Genomic DNA, 25,888 nt, shown 5'->3' on the forward strand with positions numbered 1-25,888 from the left:
AGACATTTTACTCAAAATCACAAATGTTAATGGCATAAGAGGAAAAGTCAGAGGATCAGAAGTCAGTAGGATTCATCCTCTTGGAATCAAGAATATCTGTACAAAATTACATGACAATCCATATAATCGTTATCAAGATATTTCAGTCTGGACCAAAGTGGTGGATCGACCAGTATGTCTAAAACTCTGCTGATGTTGCTGAAAACTACTACCACGTTCTGGATGTTTGCCATTTTTGGAGAAACAAGGTTTTTACCAATAGAGATGACAGTTATTATTGAGTAATCGTGTTCACAGTGAATCGCAGACATGTTTTAAATAAAGTAGCTTCAGTGCAAAACTGTTTGGGAGCTGCTGCATAACAAATTCAAATTTATTTCATTGGTATCAACAGACTGCATAAGCTTTACAGTTTAAGAGTAATAATTCAAATATTTTAGGAAAAACAACACAATTAAGCTTTTTATGTAAAAGGATTTTAAAATGAAACTTGGATGTTGATCTTAACAGTCACTTATCTTTATGTATAATTACGGTTTGTGTTTGTTTTGTTGTGGGTTCCTTGCAGTTCATGAATGCATTCAAATCTTGCACAAGTGGGTTTACGTGTCTGTGAGAGACGAGGAAAGCGGAAAGAGAGAGCAGTAACTTCCTCTTAGTGATAGGAATCAGTGCTCTCATTGCACAAGCAGGTGAAAAAAACAACCATGTTACTTTCCTACATCAACAAACATGTCCTCTCTCATGTGTTTGGTTGCTTTTAGACGCTTGACGGCGGGCAGAACGTCATCCAGCTGGAGACGGCGGTCGGCGCCGCCATCAAATGCTTCGACAACGCCATGGGCATCAACGTCCCCCGCAGCCGCTTCCTGCCTGTAAAGACCACGTCCGACCTGCTGCTGGTCATGTCCAACCTGTACAGCCTGGACGCCGGCTCGCTCACCATGAGCCCCAAGAGAGAGTTCCCAACAACGCCGCACGTCAAACTGGGCAGCTCCTTCACCAAGGTAACGCTCCGTATGGAGACGGTGAAAATGTAAAAACGTGTTTGATACTAAAAGTTTGCACCTCTGTGTCCTCAAATGCAAAAATTTCTAGATGTCAGAAAGACATTATTTGATATTATTGTCCAAACTAGAATTTAAAGTATTATTTGTGGGTTAAAATGTTTTGCTGAAGGATCCGCTGGGCTGAAGTGATTAAATAGATCCTAATTCTTAAAACACTGTTGTCTTCTCTGTGTCTGTGTTCAGGTTCAGGAGTATCTGACCCGCTTCGAGAGCATCCCTGACATGCTGGAGCTCGACCACCTGACTGTGTCTGGAGACGTCACCTTTGGGAAAAACGTTTCGCTCAAGGTAAACATTTTCACTTAAATGAAGCTTTAAAGAAAAAGATAATTTTCCTTTATGGAGATCTCTGTATTGTAAACCAGCATCACTGTAGACTCATGAATTACATTTGGGTTTTAAAAGGTTTCAGGGGCTCAAATGGCACAACATGAAATTTGTATTTGTTCTAAATGTGCAGTGTGATAACCCAGAAAGACTATTGCATTATTTATTCTGGTGCCCACGCTGATGCTACGAGATGCTAGAGGTGCACTGTGGGTCTTAAAATGGCCTCAAACCTCAAGTGATTTTGACTCGCTGCCTCTTTTAGTTTTCATATTCATTCATGTGGTGCAGAAACACCCTGGGCAGAGATAAATCTTATAATTTCACTGACCTTTCTCTGTAAAGGAAGTGTAATCCTGAGAGATTATAATCTGGTTGTGTGTTTTAACAAAGGTGATGCAAAAACCATCGAGTGAATGTAACAGAAGCTTTCAAGTCTTTGAAAGAAACAGGTCGTGGTGGCAGGTTGCTGAGCCTGTCATTGATTTATTGCTTTAATTAAATCCTGGTTTGAAAATGTCACCATGTCACCCTTCCACGTCTGACTGCGCTTGTTTTTTATGTGCTGCTAAACAAAAGCCATCGCTCTTCCCCCCCCTTACAGGGAACCGTCATCATCATCGCCAACCACGGCGATCGGATCGATATTCCAGCCGGCTCCATGCTCGAGAACAAGATCGTATCTGGTAACCTTCGCATCCTGGACCACTGAGGCCTTTCTCACCCCTTCCAACTTCAGCCACCCGCCCTCATCATGTGACCCAGCTAGCTTTATCCCAGTCATGTGACCTGTTTGTCATGTTTACCCGACACCAACAGATTGTTAAGAGGATGTCGCTTTCCCTTGAAGGCTGTGTGTGATTGCATGTGCAGTGCTACTCTGCAGTCCCAACATTAGGAAGTAGTTTACATGGTGGAAGATGGGGGTGTACCGCCCTCTAGAGGCTGTTGATAACATAATATAAACCTCTAATTGTATTAATAATGAGCTAGTCATGGCTGCCACTTTAAAAGATTATGAGCTCAGCACTAGCCTATAATGTAAGTATATTCATGTTAGAGAGAAAACAACAAATCAGATTTATTGTCTACTTTTCTTGAACTGTAAAGTATATTTAGGGATACTAACAAGACATCAAAGAACAATCGTCATCCTCATTGTGCACTTAACAGCACTGCTAATGCAATCACATTGTGTACTTACATAAAGAGGTAAAGTCATGGATTGTAAAGCTATGGAAGAGTTTTGGTTGTTTATCTTAAGCACAGAGACTTCACTTTAGTACTTACTATGGATCCAAAATGCAGCTGTTACATGAAAGAAATCACTGGAATAATGTGCAATCAGTCAGTAATCAGTCTATCACAGGGTTCATGCATACAAATACACAACCATTTACACTCGCAGAGCAGTATAATAATAAGAAGAAGATAAAATTAATAAGTCAAATAAAAATATAATAAATAAGTGTACCTCAGACAAATTAACCCTTCTGATCAATTTTGCGTGATCATCCACCAGAAATTGTTGCCACTGTGAAAAGCTTGTCTCACCAAAACTGTCATAACAAAATCATGTTATATAAGGTTTCGGATTTATAAATTTTTGCCCACTTGTGCAGAACAAGCTGTTAACACAGCGCTAATACTGATTATCACATTATAAAGTTGATATTGCAAACAGTCGCCTATTTACACAGACAAAGAGCAACATTAGCATTTACGTGGGGTCTTGTATCTTCCCACCTGATGATTATTAATCCAAAATTTACTCTACTTTTCAAGTCTTGAGAAAAATATCTGTCTCTTTACCTGCTAAACGCTCCGCCGTGTTCACCAGCTGGTTATTGCAGTTTGGTGCAGAGCTGAAAGACAGTAAAATGCTCTGTAGAGAAGAGATGAACCGCAAAGTCGGGTGATAATTCTCTGTGAAACCTTCAACATACGTGTAGTCATTTGAGCTGTTGTTGATATAAAGATACTGACTGGAGCAGCTTTCAGTTACAGGACAACAACAGTACAACAGGAATTAGTGGAGCCTGAAGTGAAGTCTGTGCCAAGAAATAAATTGCTAATATTTTTCCAGAGCAATGACAACTGTGACTTCCACTAAATAGAGCGTAGAACATACTTCCACTGGATATATTTACACCTCCAGTGTCCAGAATAACCTGAGAAGCTCCCAGGAGTTTGTGCCATAGAGGAGAAACAAAACGTTACCCATGTGATGCCTAAACAACCTCTGTCTGCTTGTTGCTCTTGAGCTTTTTCATGATGTTCCTGTTTGAAGACTGTAATGATCATATCCAGGCAAGATCACAATGTCATGAAATGTATGTAATAACTGAAATTATATCGCTTTAAATTGAAGGCCTTTCTTTTTTGTACAGTCCCTGTATGATGTTGGAAAATATCACAGTGTTGTGCGTTATTTTCTGTTTTTATCCAGTATGTGTGCTCACATGTTTTATGAAACCTGATGCCTCCATTTCGGTGTCAAACCTCTCCTGTTGCCTCTGTCCATCCCGCCATCCAGCATTAACTCTTCACACAAAGCAAGACAGGAGGTGCAATATTATCTGCAGTGTTGGTTTTACACACATACATACACACACACACACACAGACACAGAGTCAGCATTTTTAAAACATGCACACAAAGTTTCAGTGTGAGAATACTTGAGTTGGGTCTGACATATTTGCGGACCAGGAGCCTGAAAGCAATAAGTGTTGATCTGTGACAGTGACGAGGTCTCAGCCCAGTTCTGCCTCCTCAGAGCTGAATAAAGTGCAATATGAAATACTGAACGTGTGTCATCTGTTGTGTCTTCACAGTCACTTCATCCAGAACAAGAATTTAGTCCAGTGTCATTTCCACTGAGATGACCAAACCATTAAAAAAATTAACTTATTGATACATGCCAGAATACAAATGGAAATTAGAGTATGTAGTGATTATGTAGGAAGCTTGTCGAGGGGCAGCTTCCAGGAGCTAACCAATCACAACAGAGTGGGCTCATCAGTAGGAGACAGGAGCTAAAACAGCCTGTTTCAGATAGAGGCTGATCTGAGGGGCTACATAAAATAAGGAGTTTTTAAATGCAAATGATGCAACGATATTCCAGGTCCACATTTCCAAACCTGGAAATGTGCACCGTACTTCCTCTTTATAGGAGAACAACAGTCAGGTGTCCATATGAACAGTGAAAGAGGCTTTCCTCGCTGTAATCAATGTATTTAAAAGTTTATCTGGAGCTTATATGAGGCTTCAGCAGTCTGAGTTAGTGGATATCTGACACATTTACTGTGTTTTTAGCATCAAATTCCCTCTTTGTGTTTCCCTGTTGAGCTGTGGTGGAAGTATAGTAACAAAAAGAGGGACTTTGGCACTAAAAAGACTGCAACGTTGAAAGAAATCTACTTGATTTGACTCATTTGGACGACTGAAGCTTCATATTAGTTTCAGATAAACTTTTAAATACATTTTTGCACAGAAGGAGGACTAGATTTTGCCTCCCATCACTTACATTGAAAGTGCATTATAAAGGGATCTTCTAACGGTCAGTATGAACAGGAAGAAAAACATGTTCTGAAAAATTGTGAACCCGTCCCGAAATATATACGTATGGGGACTTGGTTCCCACAATGTGACAATCATATATATGTCCCCTCAACATTAGTAATATAAGTACACACACACACATAAACAGTACACAGAGAAATGTGTCACTTTTAACACTTTATTGTTTAAAGTTATTACAAAAAAGTGTTTGCTGGAAACATTCGTTGCTTTCGCCTTTACAAGCACAAGGAGACTCCGGAGAGGAGAAGAAGAAGAAGAAGAAGAAGAGCGAGTGGAGGGAGGTGGGACGGCTTGATGGACATGTCTTTGTGTAAAAAAACAACAAACAAACTAGGTTGAGATAACAGTACAGAGACAGAGTGGAGCCCTTACTCACACACTTTTATATCCACAGAGAGAGACAGACACGGTGCCTCGAGAGTCAATGAAACAAAACGAGACTGAGTGAAGGAGAGGCGAGACACAAAATCCAGGGTGGAGATTTTTTTTTACTGATGAGGTATCCTCAGAGGACCTTAGCGCTGTATGTGTGTGTGTGTGTGTGGATGTGTGTGTGTGTAGATGTGACACAGGTAAATTTTTTTTTTTCTCCCTGAGGTGAGTTAGTGTGTTGCAGTCCGAGCACTGGGGGGATACCGATGGAGAACTACTGAGTGAACACACAAACTGAAAACTGTACACATACAATCATCATGGACACATAAATTACAATCTCTCTCTTACACACACAAACACAGACACACACACACACGCTACTGATACCTGCAGTTTTTGACTGAATTCAGACCTCACATGCAGAACTGTTTCTGTCAGTTTGGAAGTGACTCTGATCAGTAAAGCTGCTTCACTGTTGGAGAGTTTCTACAGTACGAGTGTGTGTCTCGCTCTTACGCCGCCTGTGGCTTCATGAGAAGAAGTGGACGAACCGCAGCGACGTTGCAGCGACGTGTTGTGTGTAACGCAGCGGGAATCTTTAATTTGTGCTTTATCACACCCAAATATCAGCAAAATATCAGGACTGCCTTCTTTACAGACGTTTTTTTTTAACAATCTGCTTTATGTGGTTTGGAGCTTCTGTAAAAAAGTACAAACTACTTCACTGTTTTGATGATTTTTGGCATTTTAAGTGAAAAATTACAGTTTGCATACGGTGACAAACACACCACAAGGTCCATTTAGTAGCTGTTGTGGAGCTTATCATCATATCACACAATCTTCCTCAGAGTTCCTCCACCTCCTTGAATTATAGATGCTCAAATTTCTATTTTTCTGAGCATTATAAGGGCTTCTGGTACAGGCTGGCTTACAAAATTCATTATTTTAATTATTTCTTGTTTGTTTCTGTTTTCTTCAGCATGTCAAGTCTAATTTTTTGTATTTTTTTTAAGAAGTGCTGTTAGACATTAAGTAAGTTCGATCGCTGTGACGTTCACAGTATCGATGTCATCATTCTGAGATGTTGTGGCTGATATTAGTGAGGGCGGGGGGGGGGGGTCGTCCTTTCTTTGCTTTTTGTAAATCAATACAAAATTGATCACAAAAATAAATATGCCATGTTTGTTTTTGTCTCTTCTCTGTCTGACTGTAGACGTGGATTTTAAAGAGAGGACAGTCGTGGCTGAATGATTTGAGGAAAATATAAAATTTCAGACCAATATTGTGATTAAGATTTATATTGCGATCGTTTTCTATAAATAAACTTCAAGGTATTTATTTGTGGTTTACATAGTTTTACATGAGACACGCTCGTACCAACCTTTATCACAAATGTGTCTTGTTTTTTTTATATTCGCAGAAACAGATGAAATCATGCAGTTGCTTGTTACTTAAGTCCTCCGATGTTAATGAACTACAGCTGAGTAAATTTATTGACAGGTTTCATTATAGCTGGTGAAATGTGACATAATCATAATCAACTTATAATTAAAGTCATCAGCAGGTAATCCCTGGTGGGTTCAGGTGAAGAACTGAACTGTAGCGTCTCTGTATTACATTTGGTCGGGATCCTTCGTTGAATGTCATTCCTAATCAATCTCTCCCCTCATTTCTTGTCATTTCGCTTTCAAATACAAGGCATAAAATGCCCCCAAATATATAAAAATAAATAAATAAAATCCCCTCTCTTGTGATAAAATGATTGCTCTCTTTCTAATGGCTATTTTGATATAAAAACAACTAATAATTTAGCATTAAGGTGGGAAAAACTGGTCGATTTTTCTTCAGAAAATCAACCAAGTTCACATAAAAGTTGACTTTTCTCAGACAGACTGGTTAGGAGGAAATAAATAAGCAGCCAATGTGTGCACAGACCGTATTAAACCCGACAGCAGAGAATGGTTTCTTTTGGTTATTTGGCCACCTCACAAAATGAAATGTTAATTGAACTCCAGGTCTTTATTTGTGGTCTGGTTCATAGTTTTAAATAAGATAGGCTTGTACCGAACATTACCACTAATCGATCTGTCGGCCACAGTGGACAGCTGGTGAGATCATCCTCTTTCAAATTGCAATTTTGATACAAAAGCAATGAATCATTCAGCCAGTGTGTTATTAGTTATTAGAATATATAAATATATGAGTTATCATCAGAGTTTTCACAGAAGAACAGGCAGCCTTGATATTTTGTACACACACTGTAGAGCACATTCGTCGCCCCTAAAATACTCCATGAGGATCTCCTTAGTACTGTTTGAAAAGCACAAATTAATATGAAGCCCTGATAAATTCACACACACACACACACACACATCCATAAAGAGGATTTTGCAGCTTGGATTAAAGAAATGAAGCCATGCATGTGTTTGTGAGCATCAAACCTGAGTCAAACGGCTACAGTTGTCTTTTGTCTTGTTTATCAGATGGACGGAGCTTCTTGCATGATAAGAATTAAAGTAATAGAAGAAGAAGAAGAAGAAGAAGAGAAGCAAACCGAAATGCCTTCTACTGTTTCAACTTCTCGTTTGCATCCATGTAATTATGGCAAATCACATGCCTGAAATGGTAAAGAGGATCTGTGCTGTGTTGTTTTCAGCCTCCAGTAGGACACACAGTCACTCATAGATTACCACAATACTGGCAAAAGTCATTCACTTCATTTAAAATGTCTGTGGTAGCTAAAAAACGTTGTTACAAGAAAAGTGGAGCATAACTGAGCTTTTAGCTTAATGCAAAGATTAATACTGATCAGAATACTGTATCTGGCAAAATGTTGACCATTAATCTGACTGTGACTGTGCACTTGAGCCCCAAACATCACAGCAAAAATAAACCAGACACTGTCCACACCGCTCTGCTGACATTTTCATTCATATTCTTGTTTTTGTACCACGAGTTTCTGTGCTGACAGTTGCTCTCTACTTCCACTAAAGTATTTGACCAGGTCTGTAGTTTATGTGTGTGTGTGTGTGTGTGTGTGTGTGTGTGTGTGTCTGCATGACGTGTGACATTAGCTACATATCATGGCTAACCTGTGATCAGATTCACTCACCCACAGAAAGGTTTCACTCGGACTTTAAAGGGAGGAAAACGGTCATTCAGGCTTAACACAGACGCCCGCAAAGACTCAGTTTCCCATAATGCTTTAGGAGGTTTCCCATTCCAAATCTATTGCTTTGAATGTGAAAAAAAGGCCATGGTGACGCCTAATGAGAGAGAAGGACAACTGAAGGGTTAACACACGTTACACGAAGTGAGAGCACGCCAGAGGACGGGGTGTATAAATACGACAAACGGATCTGAGAGGTGAACGTGGGGAAAGACACAGAACGAAACCCTCAGGACACACCTAGAACTTTATATCTGATCAACAATATACTGTGTTTTCAACTTAAAAATGCTAAATAGTATTGAAGATCGGCATATCTGACAGATAAAGGATGAAGCAATGGTTTCTGGGCCATAAATAAACATCTTTGTTTAAATTAGCTCTAAGAGATGTACACAGATGTATATTGCAACAATAAACATGAATAAAAACCGTATATTTGCACTACGGTATGTTAGTAATTTAGATAAATACTGTTGTTGAAAGTTCTTTTGAGAAACAAACACAAAACTTTTACCCAGCAGTGTTCTTTGTTTGGTTTTTGTGTCTCTGGTTTCACATGAAAATATAGAAATCTTTGTTGTCATTCATGAAAAAGCAATACAAAGGTCACTTAAAAATGAGAAAGAGACAAAAAGTCCAGAAAAAAGTTCATATTCCAACTGCAGAGGAAAGAAAACAAATCTGGGTAGCAGATCAGGGTCAGCGTCCAAACAAAAAAACTCCCCACGCTGCCTCACCCAAAGGATGCTGGGAAGCCGCCCCCGCTAGTCGAGGGGTCCCTGGAAGATGAGTCTGACGAAGCCCTGCTCGCCAGTCAGCTGTTGGGCACAGAACGGGCAGGCGGCGTGGAAGGTGTGCGTGCCGTGGGGCAGCGGGATCTGACTCCAGAAGGCCGCCGTCTTGTCTGAGCAAACATGGCCGCAGGGGTTAAAGGCGTGAGTGGGTGGGGCGGCGTCCACGTAAAACCCCGCCTCGCAGCCCAGCCAAAGCGGCACGTACGGCCCTTTAGCTCGGCACATGGGGCACTCCCTGTGCCGGCCCTCCCGGCCCTCCCTCTCCTCGCGGTGGTTGCCCCAGTTGTGGTAGCCGTGCACGTGGCCACACTGGAGGTAGACCCAAGGCTGCTTCTCGTCCGGCGTGTCCTTGCGACGCATGGAGGGGAAGGCCAGCGTGTTGAAACCCACAGGACACTGCGGCCGGGCCGCGTTGATCTCCTGCCGCAGCGCCTCCAGGTGCTTGAGGGTGGGGGTGCGTGACAGGCCTTCAGCAGTGCGCCACAGAAGGGTCGCACCGCAAAGGTCGATGAGAGAGCCGTCGACCAGCTCCTGGCTCTCAGTCTCCACCTGGACAGACAGACAGAAACATAACATACAGCAGGTCACACTTTCAGATCACTAAATATCGGATGAACTTATGATGGCGTGAAATGAAAAGTCAGAAAATCACCAAAGTCATTACAATTCATGTTGAGGAAAACATGAACATCTGTGACAAATCACATGGGAACACACGTAATAGTTGTTGAGACATTTCACACAAAACCTCTCATGGTGAAGCTCAAGGTGATCAGAGGATCACAACAGTCAGTAAGATTCAAAAACACAACATGGATCACAAATGTAATTTCAGATCTGACTGACCAGCACTACCAGTCCTCAACTCCTGCTGCTGGCTCGGCTACAAATAACTATAATACATGTTCTATTTTATTCTATTTTCAGGTTATTTTTGTTTTTTCCAGTCTCACTTAATTCATAATACTGGATATAGCTTCATAAGATGACTTATAAGGGATTCAGACAAATATTATTTTCATTATTGAGTAATCGTTAAGTCCACAAAATAATGAAAAATGTCCACCAAGAGGTCAGAAAGCCCAAGATGACATCTTCAAAAGTCTTGATTTGTCCAGTTAACAATCCAAAAACCCAAAGATTTGCAATTAAAGCAGAAAACGTTCACACTGAAGAGGCTTGAACCATTACAAAAAAAAAAAATTATCAATTGTTTTCTGATCTGTAAAATAATATACAATCAAATCAATTCTATATTGGGCTCTGGGATATTCTCAGTTGTTTTATTACTTATATCATACTATTTCCTGCCTCTGAGATTGACTGTCCAGTGTGTCCCACTTCACATCTCACCAAATGCATGCTGGGAAAGGCTCCAGCCCCCACATGATCCTGAATAGGATAAACCGATTAGTGACTGGACGGTTTGTCGGACGTGTTGCTGAGGTTTGCAGTACTCATCTGACAACAGCAGGTGTCAGTATAACACGAGTATTTCCATCTCTCACCCTCAGACAGAGAGAGCAGACTGGGGACAAACAGCTGGTGGCAAGATGACACGGGGAGAAACGACGACAGCAGGGGGACACGAGAGAAAGCAGCTGGAAGATTTAATAACCTACAGTGTGGAAGAAGCGCTGAGTTTGGGTGGTACACAGATCAGACACAGTGGGAAATTCCACATGTAGACAAAAACAGAGTGACTGAGAGAGGGGAAAGACAGAAAAAAAAACAACTAAAAGACATAACAAACTATTTTTAAAAAAGTGATACACAGATGAGGGGAAGTGCAGCTCCCAGGGCTCTTTGATGAGATCACTCCTGCTGACGCTGACGTCGAGGTCACCGAGTGTCTCGGGGCAAACACATTTCTGTGGCGGCAGCACTACGCTGCCACGAGCTGACGTGTCCCTCCCGGTGACAGTTTTTTTAACCTTCATTTATCCCGGGAAGGTTCGCTGAGCACGTGTGTGCTCTTTATGTCAGCGATGTAGCAACACACACACACACACACACACGCACACACACACACACACATTCACATCTGCCCAGTAAAACCACAGCCTTTCTTCTGTTGCCCAACAAGCAGCTCAACTGGAACGATACAAACGAGTTCAGCGTCTGTTATTGTTTTTCCTCTGCTCAGATTTCAAACCGGCAACCTTCTGCTCCTCTAATCAATAACCTATCGCCACGTCATGAAAAAAAAAAGAGTAACCGTTTGCCTGATCAATAAATAACCTCACTCTGGTGTAATGATCTTAGTTTTCCGAGTTCATCCATGTGAACGCAGACGCACTCTCACCGTCGACACACAGTTATAATTTAATTACACCGAAGCAAATCATTTATCAGCACAAACGCTTTTATTAAACACAGCAGGAGCTCAGACACTGTACTCTGCTCATTTATTATACTTCACCACATTCCCCGCAGCAGGCTCCCAGAAAACCAGTGTGTGTGCAAACTGCACTGTAAGATATTCCTAATTACGCTGGCTTCAACCTTGTGTCAAACTGCAGAAGGACAACCAGCTGCCCCTCTGGCAAGGCTGAGTGAGTCCGTCCAGAAACTGAAAAAGAACATGTTCACGATTCCTCGTTAGCTCATAATAACTATTAAATATCACCTGGTGTTTACAGCTTTGTATCAAATAAACACGTCACTTCATTTCATCACTTATAGGTAGGTAGAAACAGTGTAAGGACGGGAGAGGTTACAGACACGGGATGCACAAAACAAAAAAAGCACACACACATACACACACAGTTATGGGTAGCCCAGACAGCTTTCTGGCAAACTTGCTGAGACGACGTTCTCCTTCCATTCAGTCAGAATGTCCTTCAGATGTTAACCTTCACTAAAGCGGTTTTCCCATTTCAAGAACCATGTAGTCGTAACTGTGTGAGGCATTAAAGGGAACGAGCTGCAACTGACCATTATTTTCATTATCCGACAAGTATTTCTTGTTTCTTGAATATTTGATTAATCGTTAGTCTATGAAATGTAAAAAGAAAAAAAATTCCTCAGAGGCTACGGTGATGTCTTTAAAGTTGAGATATTCAATTTATTGTCATATATGACAAGAAAAGACAGCAAATCATCACATTTGAGAAGCAGGAACCATCAAATATTTGGTGTTTTTGCTTGAAAACTGACTGAATCTGTTAATTATTTTTTCGATTAATGGATTTGTTGTTTAGTCCATAAAATGTCAGAAAATAATGAAAAATGTTAATTATTGTTTCCCAAAACCCAAGATGACATCATCAAATGTCTTGTTTAGTCCACAACTCAAAGATATTCAATTTACTGTCATAGAAGACAAAAAAAACTGAAAATATTCACATTTGAGAAGCTAAAAAATGACTCAAAGCGATCAATCAATCATCTTAATAGTGGCAATTAATTTAATAGTTTGCAACTAATCAATTAATCATTGCAGGTCGAGTATATTGTAAAGTGTGAACCATCTGCAGGTCAAACTCCAGAGAAAATGTTGTCAGAGTGCCAAGTCTGTAAACTAACATAAACCTTCAAAATGTATCTAAAAATCTCAGATATGGTGTTTGTGACATCATCATCATCATCATCATCATCATCACCCAGAATGACAGAAGACTCACCCCTGTGTGCAATCAGCATGGCAATTAAACCCCATCACCGTACATAATGAAAATAGATGCTTTCCCACAGTCGACTATCTAAATTGTCAATCAACTGTGAAATAATGAGCGGTTTCTGTAGTGATGCATAACACACACACACACACACACACACACACACACACACACACACACACACACACACACACACACACACACACACACATACACACAGTTAACTCTCTGGATGTTTAAAGGGCAGCTGGCGATAACAGAGCTGCTCGTTTGTGCTGCGCTGGACAGACTATAAAACAGGTGGGACTCCAGATAAAGACCGCGGACAAGCTCACTATGTGTTTTGTGGTCGGTGTTGTGGGAGAGGCGGGATAGTAGAGAGGATTCTGGGTGAAATCCGTCTAAAACAAAGATCTTATTCAATAACCCCCCGGACTACAACCTAAATCCAATCAGACACATACTACCGGTGGCCACGCTGACAAGGCAGCGAGAGCGCCACGGTTGGCTGAGAGACTCTGACGTCAGCCGGAGGATCCCCTTACAAGGTCCTGTTACACACAGCTTTGACAGCCCGGCGTGTTGCCTTGGAGACGGCATCGTGATAACCTCCCGGCGGTGTTAAGCTGTGGCTGACCTCCTGCCTGAGTAACAGTGTCAGTGCGTGAGTGAGTGTGAGAAAGGAAGCGGACGAGGAAGAAAAGTACAGATGTCTTGCGTGTAATTACAAAAATCTGGTCACACAGCGAACCGAGCTCACGTCCAAGTCTTACATTTACATCCGGTGTGCTCCATATTGAATTTTTTTAAAATGAGAGCAGCAACTTTTTCTGCAACATCTTTGTTCATTCTAACGCCTGCGTGTTAAAAAACACTCTCTCTCTCTGCCTCTTTGTTGTCATTAGTGGACTCAGAGTTACGACATTCAACATTATGTAGTCTTCTTAAAAAAGGCCAAACTGTTCTCACATTCAGGAAACACATAAGCGCTGTTCTTTTCCAAAGCAGCCACACTCTATTAAGGTTAATCTCAAACCAATGGCGCCGGCTTGAAAGAATCCTCCGCGAACACACGCTGAGTGTGAAACACAAAGCTCTTCAGTGGTTGAATTTATGTTTTGAATATGCATACGTGTGTGATTTATTTATTTTTCTTTAAAATCTATTCTCACCATCTTTCCCCGCTGCTGCGCCGAGCGGGTTTCCCGCAGGGTGAAGACGTTGCCGCAGACTGAGATCTCCCTCCAGACGCCCGGCTTGGAGTCCTGGGTGAAGCCGTTACGAGGGTGCATCACCAGCACGCCGTTGGTGGTCAGCCCGTCCATTTGTCCGTCCGATGTCTTCCACTTGGCGGCCTTCTCCTGAGCAAAACAAAAAAACACGGGAAGGTGCGATCAGTAGGGGAACAATTCAAAATGCATTTCATATTGTTATTGGTATATTGTTATTTATACTGGATCCCTGCCAACTCCCTCAGCGCTCAACCCCAAACAACTCAACAGGGAGTAAAGTGTAATATAGGAAGGAAAGGGAGTAATGGAAAATTCTTGACTTATTTAGCAGCAGCATGCTGTTGAACACACTGATGCCAAAATGTTTAAATGAGATGCTGCAGCTTGAGAAAAACCCAAGATTTTTATATAAATGGAGTGTGGGTGAGTTCAGTGTTGTCACTTATTTGCTTTGGATAGAGACAGAAATAAAAACATGTGAAAACAACAGGAAACATGATTGTTAAAAGTAAACAAGATTTTTCTCTTTCACATTATCAAGTCTCAACCAGTATGTCTCCGCTTTCCTTTCCTCTCATTTTCTGTCACATTTCCTTGTGGTTTTCATTCCCCCTTTTTTTTTTTTTTTTTTTCATCTTTCTGCCTTTTTTCTTCTCTCACAACTCGCCTACACATTTCTGGAGCAGCGGACGTAACGACAGCTCACCCCGAGGAAGATGTTCTTGGAGGAGTCGAAGCCTGCGGCGTAGATGCGTGCGGTGTAAGGCGGCGTGCGCTGGCACATGATGCGGCAGGCAAAACGGGAGATGGTGCTTTGGACTGACTGGGTGTCTGCGTTACTCTGGCTGCCCGCCACCGTGTCCGTCACTACGAAGTCTATGGGGCTCTCCGTCGATCGACCGATCTGGTGGAGAGAGATGGAGATGTGTTCTGACAAGTTTCACACAAGATTAGTCAACAATGTATTCCAGCCAGTGTAGAGAGGATATATATATATATATATAAAAAAAATAGAAACAAAACCTGCTAAATGAAGGTATAGTGAGTAAAAAACAGCATGTAATCTATTCAAAATTTGAAATATATAACATATATTCTCTTTTTTAAACTGCATGTATGTTGATGACCTTGAAGACAAGTTTTCAGCTGGTTCGCATGTATAACTAGCTTCTTTAAAACCCATAATAACTTTAAGGACATTCTGTACTATAATGATGGGCACTTTGCCGCCCCTGACAGCTACCTGAATCACCACTGTACCATAATCGCTGCACAGGACAGCACTGCCTCCCAGAGCATTAATGCTATAATCAAGCAAAGAACGAGGTGACTTTAAAAAGACCAGAACGAAACACTCTGTCCTTGCCTGACTGACTGAGATGAATAATATATCGCTGGCATGAAACGCTGATCACAACATGTTTTATTACTTATTAAAAGAGGAAACCTGCACCGTATTTCATTTGGAGAGTTATGATTTTGTTTGATTGTGTGATATGATTGAAAGCTCCACAACAGTTCATAATAAATTGCCGTGGTTTTTCTCAAACTGTTGTTTTTGAGCCAGAACGGACGAGAAGTCATTAAAGTGCTCAGAAAATGGAAATTTAAACGTGTAACGATTCCATGACAACGGGACAAACTCCATCTGCCGATGAAGATCATATGATGTGAGATGAGACACATGAAAAGTAGATTTTCTTTCAGAGAGTCACTAAAATAAAATCTTTGTTTACTTTCTTTTTGTTTATATCTTGACAAACCAGTTTAGTTAGTAGGTTTGTTTTCACTAATTTTTTTGATCATTATATTTGGCTCGTTTTCTAGTTTTATTGATCAATTTGATTTTAAATTGCTGTTTGTTATATTGCTGCTGTTGTTGTTGTTGTTGTTGTTGTTGTGTGGACGCCAGGAAGATGATCAGGATCCAAATGAAGAATAAAGATGTGACTGAAAGCTCCATAACAGCAACCTGAGATTGTTTTTTCAACTGCTGTTGCAAGTCAAAAATGAACCTGAGCTTAATGATTTTTGTGTCTTTTGTGTTTTCATTGCCACACAAATACCCAAAAAATGTATGTTAAATTAGTTTTATACCTTATAGGACTTTATAGAACTATGTGTTAGATAACTGTCCTGATTATACTGCACAATATTCTCATAAAGATCACTAATCAGTTGTTTCCACCTCTATTTTAATTAAAAATATACATCAACATCTTGACAATTTTCACCTAAATTCAATTCATTTCATTAAAATCACTGCTGAAACTATTTAAGCAGGTATGGGTGAGTGCAGCGGTGAAATGGGGGAAAAAGAAGGACTGTAAATTGGTTGTAAAACTCCAGTCCTGGTGGTAAAAGCTGAGGCTTTTTTTTACCTGGAACATGTCTGTATTGCTGTCATGAGTGTACTCCACCACCACCGTCTGGGCTCGAGACAAAGTGTACGAGATGCTGTGCTGGTCTTTGTTGCTTATGGCCTGTGCGGGACGGAGGGAAGGAAGGATAGATCAATACAGAGAAAAAAAACCTTTAGGCGCTTTCCAATCAAACCCTTCATTTGAAATCCTCAAGAGGAATGAACCTTGGCATGCTCTGTAACACACACAAAAAAAAAACACCTCTGACATCTGCTCACTGATTCTAACAGAGAAACAATAGATGGACGGAGGAAGGGTGGGGTGGGTGAAGAGTTCAGTTATATAGTCACTTTCTGGACTTAGCACAGGCCTCTTTTTGGTCATTCAGGACCACCCACAGGACAGAGAAGGACAATCACTCTTCCAGACTCTTTAAATCACCAAAAGGCTGGTCTCTGTATGTATGTGTGTGTGTGAGAGAGAGAGAGAGAGAGAGAGAGAGAGAGAGAGAGAGAGAGAGAGAGAGAGAGAGAGTGTCCACAGACTAAAATACATTAAGTACAGATGTTAAACCAAAAAAGCAAAGGTCCTCACACACACACACACATACACACACACCCCACTTTCAATCCCCCAGTTCATTTAACAGATTTTAGAGGATCTCTGGCCAGCTTTATAACTGATGATGGAAACACACAGACATGTGCTTCCCAGGACTTTAGCTGAAAAACGCTACGTTACCTTCCACTGAACCGTTCACATTTGTTTCTCTTATAAACCTTCAGCGTGTTCCAGTTAAACGCCGTGTAAAACCCATTGTTCAAATACCTTTTAAACCTCGACAGAGCCTTTTCTTTTTCTGCAAAGACTCGCTGAATATGCGTGCTCTCTTTCTGTCTTGTTGATGGCATGTGTGTGTGTGTATGTGTGTGTGTGTGTGTGTGTGTGTGTGATTCATTGCGTGTGTTACTTTAATATCACAGAACAAAAAGCAAACAGAATTTCACAAAAGCCTTTGGTGGAGCAGCGCAGGTCAAATCCAATGAACTGGGTGTGTTTTATTTGATGTTGTCAGACAAACAAAATCACACTCCTACAAAGAGGAGCTTTGTAAAAGAGGGAGGAAAGAAAGCTATTTTTCTAACTGATACATGCAGTGTGTATTTTAAATTATTCACTATGTTTATAAAATGACAGAACTCATTCGAAACTTAAATCACGATGTAAACTTTCAGCTCAAGAAGGCAAAAAACTGCTGATGTGTAGGGTTTCAGTCCCCGGGATGACTAAATGATACTATATTGTGTGTTTCTGTGTGTGTGTGTGTGTGTGTGTGTGTGTGTGTGTGTGTGTGTGTGTGTGTGCGCGTGTGTGTGTGCGTGTTTCACCTTGGCTGCCTGTGGAGAGCAGGCGACGTGAACTGTGCTGGGTTTCACCCCGTTTGCTTTCGGTCTCTTACAAAGTGCAAAACGGCTTTTACGTCTGCCTCGGTCTCCGTTGGGCAGAGAGCCATTGTACCTGCATGTACATACACACATGCACACAAAAACATAAACACACACACACACACACACACACACACACACACACACACACACACACAAACACACAAACAAAACAATAGGGCATTATTGTCTGAGCAGCTGTATAATACGCTGGAAAAAACAGCCGTTGAGGAAAATGCTTGAGGCATTTTTTTTGGTGCACTCCCTTCATGCCCCTAAGACCACGCACACACACACTCACACACAAACAGCAGTCTATACTTTTCTTACATGCATGTATTTTTTTTTTTTTTTTTTTTTTTTTTACAAAAGCACATCATGTCCTTATAAACAACAAAGCCCTCCAAACATAACCCCCAGAAAGTCTGAGAAAACAAACACACAGAGACTCATTTAGCCTGATACATGGCTGAGGAAAGGAGAATAAACAGAGGCGTTCCCTCCGACAGAATAGAGTCTCTGTGACTCCCAACAACACCGTGACTGTGCCGTTGTGTCTCTCAGTGTGTGTTTCTTGCTTCATATCCTTAAGTAAGAAAACATCGAGAACCGTATGTTTGTATATACAGTATATATATGTGTGTGCGTGTGTGTGTGTGTGGTTAGTTAGCAGCCAGAAAATACATCGTTTCTGAGAAGCAACTTAAACTGATCCAGCTGCAGTTGATGCATTATGGTGCTTAAATGCAAGAAGACGGGCTCAGAGCTCCAAAAAAAAAAAGTAGTATCTGTAAAAATCAAGACATCTCAGTTAACAAAGCAAAACATTGACAATAATATTAAGAAAAAGTTGTGGATTGGTAAAGGCGTGAAAAAGAAACCTGGATGGAGAAAGAAAGTGCACATTTGCTCCTGCAGCCGATAGTTTTAACAGTGTGGTACTATTATGTTTCCAGGTAGAAACGTCTGAGAAACACACTCAGTTGCCTTTCTGTGAATATACAGAGGTTTTATTCCTTATTGCACACACATGTTTTTGATAAGCCATCACCAGCATGAAGTGATATTCCTGCTAGCAGCACCGTAGCTTTATAAACATTACCACATACATAAACACTGCTCGCTACTTTAACGTTGTTATGACATCCAGAAGCCACAAAAGTTATGGACTCCTGTGACTTCACTGACACACTATACTGTCATTGTACTCGACTGTATGAAATGCAATGTGATAACTCAGCAAAAGACACAGGCGAAGACGTGATCAGACATTCAATTCTTCCAACAGCTTTTTTTTTTTTTTGTTATTTATGAATTTTGTAGTTTTCTCTCAGATTTGCAGTCTTTTGGGAGAGTTGACCGTCCTTGAAGGCACCACAACAGAAAATGAGGAAACATAGTTTGTAGTTTAAGGCAGATCTCCAAAGTCCGTTTTGCATCATCTGGCGGACGTTTTCCAGGTGATGCGGCTGAGGAAGTTTGCCGCACACAAATAAATAAATAAATACACTTTTTGACAGACATTTGGACATCTCCAAAGTCTTTGAAGCACGTGTCTCTGACCTAAACTTTCCAAAGCCATCTTTTAAGGTTTCAGAACTTTTTTTTAGATGATTCCCACAAAAGCAGGCATCCGGTGATAAACTTTTACACATACTGGACACATCAACAATGTAAAAAGAAGTATTCACAAGAAATATTCCCACTCGCACGAACAGAATTCAAGGGTTCACACTGTAGACTGCATGTGTAATGTCTGAAAAGCTTTCTTTAAAGTAGTAAAAAAAAATAAATAAGAAAAAGAAGAGAAAACGCTGCCACTCTTGTGTTTGGCCTTGCACAGCAACAAGTGTAATACAACTTGCCCTTGCTGTATGGGAGCGTGTCTTGGACCAATCAGATTCTTTAAATGAACCCACCCACTGTACTGAGTCCAGTAAAGACAGTACAGACAGGTCATAAGGACGCTCAGCCCGCAGCTAAATGTTTCTGTTTGACTGGTGAGAGAGCAGATCTGCTGGGATCAAACAACGCTGGGAGGGTTTATGAGTAACCATGGTGAAAGAACAGAGCCACAGCAACGTTTGGGAAGAGTAACCATGGCAAGAAGCGTAACCATGGTGAAGTTTAGCCCCGTATCCAGAGGGAGGGCAGGGCAGTCTGCTGGAGAAAGCTCAAAGTGTTACAGGCAGTTAAAATCCAGGTTCCCATGGGTAGCAGCAATGTGTGCCTGTAAATACATGTATCCAAATATTCTCAAAACAATGGCAGAAAGGCCAAGGGTTAGAAACAAGTTTTGTGTGCGGATACAGGTTGTGTGCGCAGTGTGCAGGACGGACCAGAGTTAGGAAAAAGTATGTGTCTGTGTATGTGTGTGTGCGTGTGTGTGTGTGTGTGCAGACACATGCTATACTCTTCAATTCCCACAATTAGCAACAAGCTTGTGAGTGTGAGTGTGTTCCCTGCAAACACTAGTAAACTAAAGCCCAGTGTGCAGCAACAAGCTACTACTTATACAGTAAACCTATAAAAACATAAAGACAGGCTGTGTGAGTAATTGCTGCCTATGACTGAGTCACTCAATGTGTCTCTGTTAACATGTGCTGGCATTACAAGCTTATTAGACTGAAGGTAGACACTGCCAAATATGTATGAATTCATTTTCTTAAAAAAATTCAATGCTTAGAATAGCAGATATAGATAAATAAGTAGATACATTTTTTCTCAATGCACAACAAAATGTACACGGTGTGGATGAGAACCTTTGGAGAGAGATAGAATATTTATTTCAGTGAGCTCCATCTCCATGTGGGAAGCTATACTGTCTTAGAAATAACCAAGTGGCAACTATAACGGCTTGAGACTGAAGCAGAAATACCTTAAAGTGTGATGCCACGACGGCCGCTAGACACTGGCTGCAAAAAAAATCCCTGGTTTCAATTGGCTCCCACTCAAAAAGTGTCGACTTCTCTCCAGAAATACCGACAAACACAGGCATTATGGTCTCGATCGCTGAATTCAGGCCCTCTAATAAGTGTGATGGTGGTCATTTTGGAAATTATTGCTCCGTTAAGAAGATTTAAAGACTTAGAGTAGCTTTGATGTCTGCCGTGTGGGTGATGATTGACAGAAGTGATTGACAGTTTGCTCGCCTGCTGCTCTCCCGGCTCCGGGGCTCATACTGAGACAGACTTGCACAGTTTCTGTTTAAAGAATAAACAGTGATTTTCCTACAGACACGCAGCTCTACTGACTGTGTTTGTGCTTCGGGAGTTAAGTACTGTTGAACCAAACATGATGCTGTCACGCAATATTTCAGTAAGTCTAATGTTACTTGATTATGACACCCGCCCTGTTTGCGAAATTTAGCTGAAGTAGCTAATGTTAGCCTTAAGTATGCACCGCTCAGTGTTACCAGTATGCTAGCATTAGCTTGGGTCCGAGGTAGCGGGACGTGTTTCCAGACCTTGAAAGGACACTCCTTATTTGGGAGGTCCTGGCTCCAAACGGAAAAGATGGCGCCGATTACAAGCAGCAACTCTGGGCTTCAAACCAGCTCCAATATAAACCAGTGGATGACGTCTATGGTTGTAACATAAGAGACACTGCTTGAGTTTCATGGCAGAAGTGAAGATTCAACACATGAAACATGCCTTTGTATGAACATAATAATTACTGTGCTAATACAGAATCTCACACGTACTCTATATAGACAGACAGAGGTGGATTTGGAGGTTGGACTGCAGCGTATTGAGTGATGTCACAGTTGCTTAAAAGGCCACATGGATGTCCAGTATGCATGTAAACAGATCGTCCCAGGAGACGCTGCAGCATTCCTCTGGATTAGACCATTAGCATCACTGGGCTTCAAACATGGTAATGTTGGACGGGGGTTAGCGAGGAGGTCAGACACAACACTGTGCTACGTGTTGATGGGGTCCTCCATTAGTATTGTGTGTGTGTGAGTCTGTTCTTGGTCACACAGGAGTCACAATTAAATCTGAGCCCTTGTTTCGACCAGCTGGGAGTGCCAGATGGGTGGGGTTTACTGCAGCTGAGCTATTTAGTTCACAATATCATTAAAATGTTCTATACTGGCTTCTAAGTACTTTACTGCAGTCGTCCCTCATCTAGCAAACTAAAACCAACCATAAAAGTATAATGAGTTATGGAGAAGTGAAAGTAAGATTCCCACAAACAATTTTGCACGAGAGAGGGAGTTCAACTGATGTACAGTGTGTGGGATTCTTTGGTTTTAAGAGTTTTTGATCCCACGCACCTGTAACTAAGACCTTATGGTGTACAGGATGTTTTTTTGAAGTTATGGCCAAGAAGTGAAACAGAGGACGACGTATGTTCTTTAGATTATTGCACACAGAAAACAGGTTTCAATTACAAAGGTTGACAGGATGGTCATGTGTCAATTTAGGATGTGATTGAAAATGCACAGTGCTTTTGTTTAGTTGTAGTTGTTTCAAGTAATTCAGTTGTGAGAGACTAGTGTCAAAGTAAAATTTAGCAGCTTCTGGAGAGAAGAGAGCAGCCTTTCACCGTATAGCAACGAGTAAACCTTAACTTAAGCTGCATCCTCATTCACAATAGATTCCTCATTGCATTCTTTCAGAGAAGCCTAATGCTAATTTGATGGGCTAATTGCAACAAATCACTGCTTAAGATTCTGCTGTCCTTGTAATATTAAAGCCGTGTTGTGTGTTTGCAGTGGCTTTACATGGCTTTTAAAATCTCAGCTTACTGATAGTAAACAGGTTGTTGTCGGTCAGAGGTTAAAGCTTGGTACTAATGCCGGGGTTAGGGGCTCAACCCCCACTTAGGCCACACAATAAGTATGCGTTTCCAGCACTGTAATACGCATTAAAGTGTTTACTGCACTTTAATACACAGCAGGCTTACTTGCAGTATAATGTGTGACTACTCATGTCATCCAGTAAAAAACTGCCCCTGTTGACCTTTTAAAAATGGTGGCCTGACCTAGATTTAAAAAAGTAGGAGCGGAAAAAGCAGAGCAAAACGGAAAACTGGGGTTCTCCCTTGTAAAGGCATGGAACCGCGTTTACTGCTCACTGCATTTTTTCCACTAGGGAAAATTTCCACGGTCATCTCCCTGACAATACTGCTCCAGAACAACAAACTGTGAGTCAGCTGTGAGACCAAATGTGTGTGTGTGTGAGACATGAAAAATGTGTGTGTGTATGCAGTATATCTGTGTGTCTGTGTTGCACAAGAAAGAGTGTGTGTGTGTGTGTGTGTTTATGCGTGTAAGGAGTCTTTCCGACATCTGCATTCCTCTGTGGAGTGGGGCTGGGGCTGGGAGTTATATGTCTTCTATGCTGAAGATGCAGGGTGGGGAGGAGGGTTTTTCCTACAGCTGAGTATGTGGACTTCAGTCAAAACATATCTTGGGGGGGGGGGGGGGGGGGGGGGGGCAAGGTGTTTAAGATGAGTATCCGGTGCTGCTCCTCGCCAAAATTCATCTTATCTTGTGATATATGAAACAGTGTGGTTCATCTCTCTTCTTAAAAAAAGTTCTTACAACATGCAGCACCACTGAATCACCACCTGAAACATCTAATTTGATATCTTTGATGCCTTCTCTTGTTTTTTTATCATATATCTCTTAAATTTAAGATATTATTTATCATGCTCATGGTCATACTGCCAACAATATAAAGTGATTTTAGTGCTCACTGGCTGAACATCTCTCTGTGTGTGTGTGAACTCTCGGTGCATGACCCCGTGCAAACCGGACCAAAATATCACAAATTGTTTGTGTTGCTTTCTGGAAAACATTTCCGTTTCATTTTCTGGAGCACTGCATTCGGTCGACTCTTCGAGTGAATCATTCGGAGATTGAGCAGCAGATATCCGCGAGCTAATTGACCATTAGAAATGCTTCTAAGTCCTTTCTGCACGTATATCCCCTCAGGACGCTTTTAGCGCAGCAATAACTCTTGTTCTCTATGTCAATGTTATTCTCATTGTTCTTGAGATATGATTATCTATTATGCTATCATTGTAATACAGAGTAAACAAAAGAACAATATACACAAAACTGTGTTCAGACTGTGTGTCTGTTCAGGGTAATTTAGACTTTATGGTTAGTATTCTGGTGCCTCTAGAGAGGATAGAGCCTGCACCTAAATCACTGACGACCACATACTGTTTTGGGTGTGTGAGTCTGACAAGTAGATTAAAGGGAAACGAATGACAGCAAACATACTGTCAAAATTATGGCTGGAAGGCGGCAGCGTGGCGTGACTTTTCTTCAGTAGCTCTGTGTATTTTGACCGTGAATATGCACTTTACATAGACTGTATAAATATAATGGACGTAGCCACCGTGACATCATCATTGGTTTGTGGGATCTTGTTTTGAAGCCTCGAGTTTGGCATTTTGACCGTCGCTACCTTGGTTTTTTTGGAGCCAGAGGAGATGAAAAATGAGCTTGTTTGGACCAAAGCGTGGAGCTGCTCCAACTGCAGCACCTCACTCACTGCTGTGGGAGCAACTTGTCAATCACAACATAGCCCCGCCCTAAAGCATACCCTGCTTTATCGTCTATTTCACTCTAAATGGGAACATACTTTACAAAATGAACGTCATGCTGTATTGAAGAAGACTTGAAAGCAGCGGTTGAGACCATAAACTTGGGAAAACTTTGGGAAAGTGTTCACTGAGGGAATAAATCAAATTAGAAGTAGGGTCATTTTCTCATAGACTTCTATGCAATTGGACTTCTTTTTGGAGCCGGTGACGTCGCCCCCTGCTGGCCGTTAGAAAGAATGCAGGTTTAAGGCACTTCCGCATTGGCTTCCCTTTTCAGAGAGCCAGCTGCTGGTGGCTAGCAGCTAGGCTAATGGTTTCTAAAAGTTTTAAAAAGTATCTTTTGGTGTCCAATTAGCAACTACTTTCACTTTACAGTTATCACCACAGTACCACAATGATCTATGTACGTTTTACCTGCCTTCAGGGGGTAAAGGTTATGTAATAAGTAAGCAGAAATTAGACAGAAAATCGCCCAATCTGGCAACATTTTGTAGGTGTAAAATTTTCCGCCCCAGATCCCCGCGTTATTTTCTGCGTGCAGTGTCTACCAATCAGGGGCCACCATGAAAAGCCAAATATATAACAAACATACCACCATTGGGTGGGGAAAGTCCACCCTTCGGTACTCAGAAAAAGATTGTAGGCAGCGTTTTTATTAGTCATCACACTTTTCTGTAATTATGTATGATTTATGTGAACAACTGAAATGTATACACACACACAACACAGCAAAACAATTTTAAAATATGTATTTCACAGTTGGAATTGCAGGAGGGGACTGCGTGTTTCAACAACAGTCTTCGGCGTTTGCACCACAAGAACCCAAACCAGAAGATTCTCGTGTGTAAGGTCACATTTTAAAATCACAGGTCCATGTGTGCAGTTCATGTGGAGCCCTAAAACACTGCGAGTGTGTTGAAAGGCTTGAGCTAGAACAGCCAAAAAACTACGACCAACACATCCAATCATTATCAGCCATGACTCATAGATCCAACAATGACTAATATGTCAATCGCGGCCAGTGCACACAGTTCACATTCAATACAGTACTTAAGAAAACCTGATCTCCCAGATGTATCAGCTAATTTAATCTAACAGTCTCAAGATTGTTTTTATAAGCATTAAAATCTAACCTAATAAATCCACAATACTTTTATCTTCCAACAGTGTTGAACGTCGACAAAATTGGAAAAACAATGATTTCAGCAGCGACAAACGTAATATGGCATAAAATAATCCACGATGTTCACAGAATTTAAGAGCATGGTTATTATCAAAACTGTGAGATTTTAAATAGTGTTTAATAGTGTTGATTTGTGCATCATGATGACTGTATCAGAACAT

At 41.2% G+C, this 25,888-nt stretch overlaps 2 protein-coding genes across 6 annotated transcripts in view; one reads left to right on the forward strand and one right to left on the reverse strand.

The window, feature by feature from the left end:
* Window positions 1-4,204, forward strand: part of ugp2b (UDP-glucose pyrophosphorylase 2b) — a 36,532-nt gene extending 32,328 nt beyond the window's left edge. For all 4 annotated transcript variants that reach the window (XM_042432875.1, XM_042432874.1, XM_042432871.1 and 1 more), the window contains 3 exons: window positions 765-1,007; window positions 1,254-1,358; window positions 2,002-4,204. In XM_042432875.1, coding sequence (XP_042288809.1) covers window positions 765-1,007; window positions 1,254-1,358; window positions 2,002-2,109 — 456 coding nt within the window. In that variant the 3' untranslated portion in view covers window positions 2,110-4,204. The remainder of the gene's footprint in view (window positions 1-764; window positions 1,008-1,253; window positions 1,359-2,001) is intronic.
* Window positions 4,205-5,122: 918 nt separating this feature from the next.
* The window catches only part of peli1b (pellino E3 ubiquitin protein ligase 1b), a 48,722-nt gene continuing 27,956 nt past the window's right edge, over window positions 5,123-25,888 (reverse strand). For both annotated transcript variants that reach the window (XM_042432877.1, XM_042432876.1), the window contains 5 exons: window positions 17,924-18,053; window positions 16,554-16,655; window positions 14,879-15,076; window positions 14,113-14,301; window positions 5,123-9,869 (listed from right to left, as the gene is read on the reverse strand). In XM_042432877.1, coding sequence (XP_042288811.1) covers window positions 9,291-9,869; window positions 14,113-14,301; window positions 14,879-15,076; window positions 16,554-16,655; window positions 17,924-18,053 — 1,198 coding nt within the window. In that variant the 3' untranslated portion in view covers window positions 5,123-9,290. The remainder of the gene's footprint in view (window positions 9,870-14,112; window positions 14,302-14,878; window positions 15,077-16,553; window positions 16,656-17,923; window positions 18,054-25,888) is intronic.

The sequence above is a fragment of the Thunnus maccoyii genome, chromosome 14, assembly GCF_910596095.1.
Source record: "Thunnus maccoyii chromosome 14, fThuMac1.1, whole genome shotgun sequence".
In the NCBI taxonomy this organism is placed as follows: Eukaryota; Metazoa; Chordata; class Actinopteri; order Scombriformes; family Scombridae; genus Thunnus; species Thunnus maccoyii.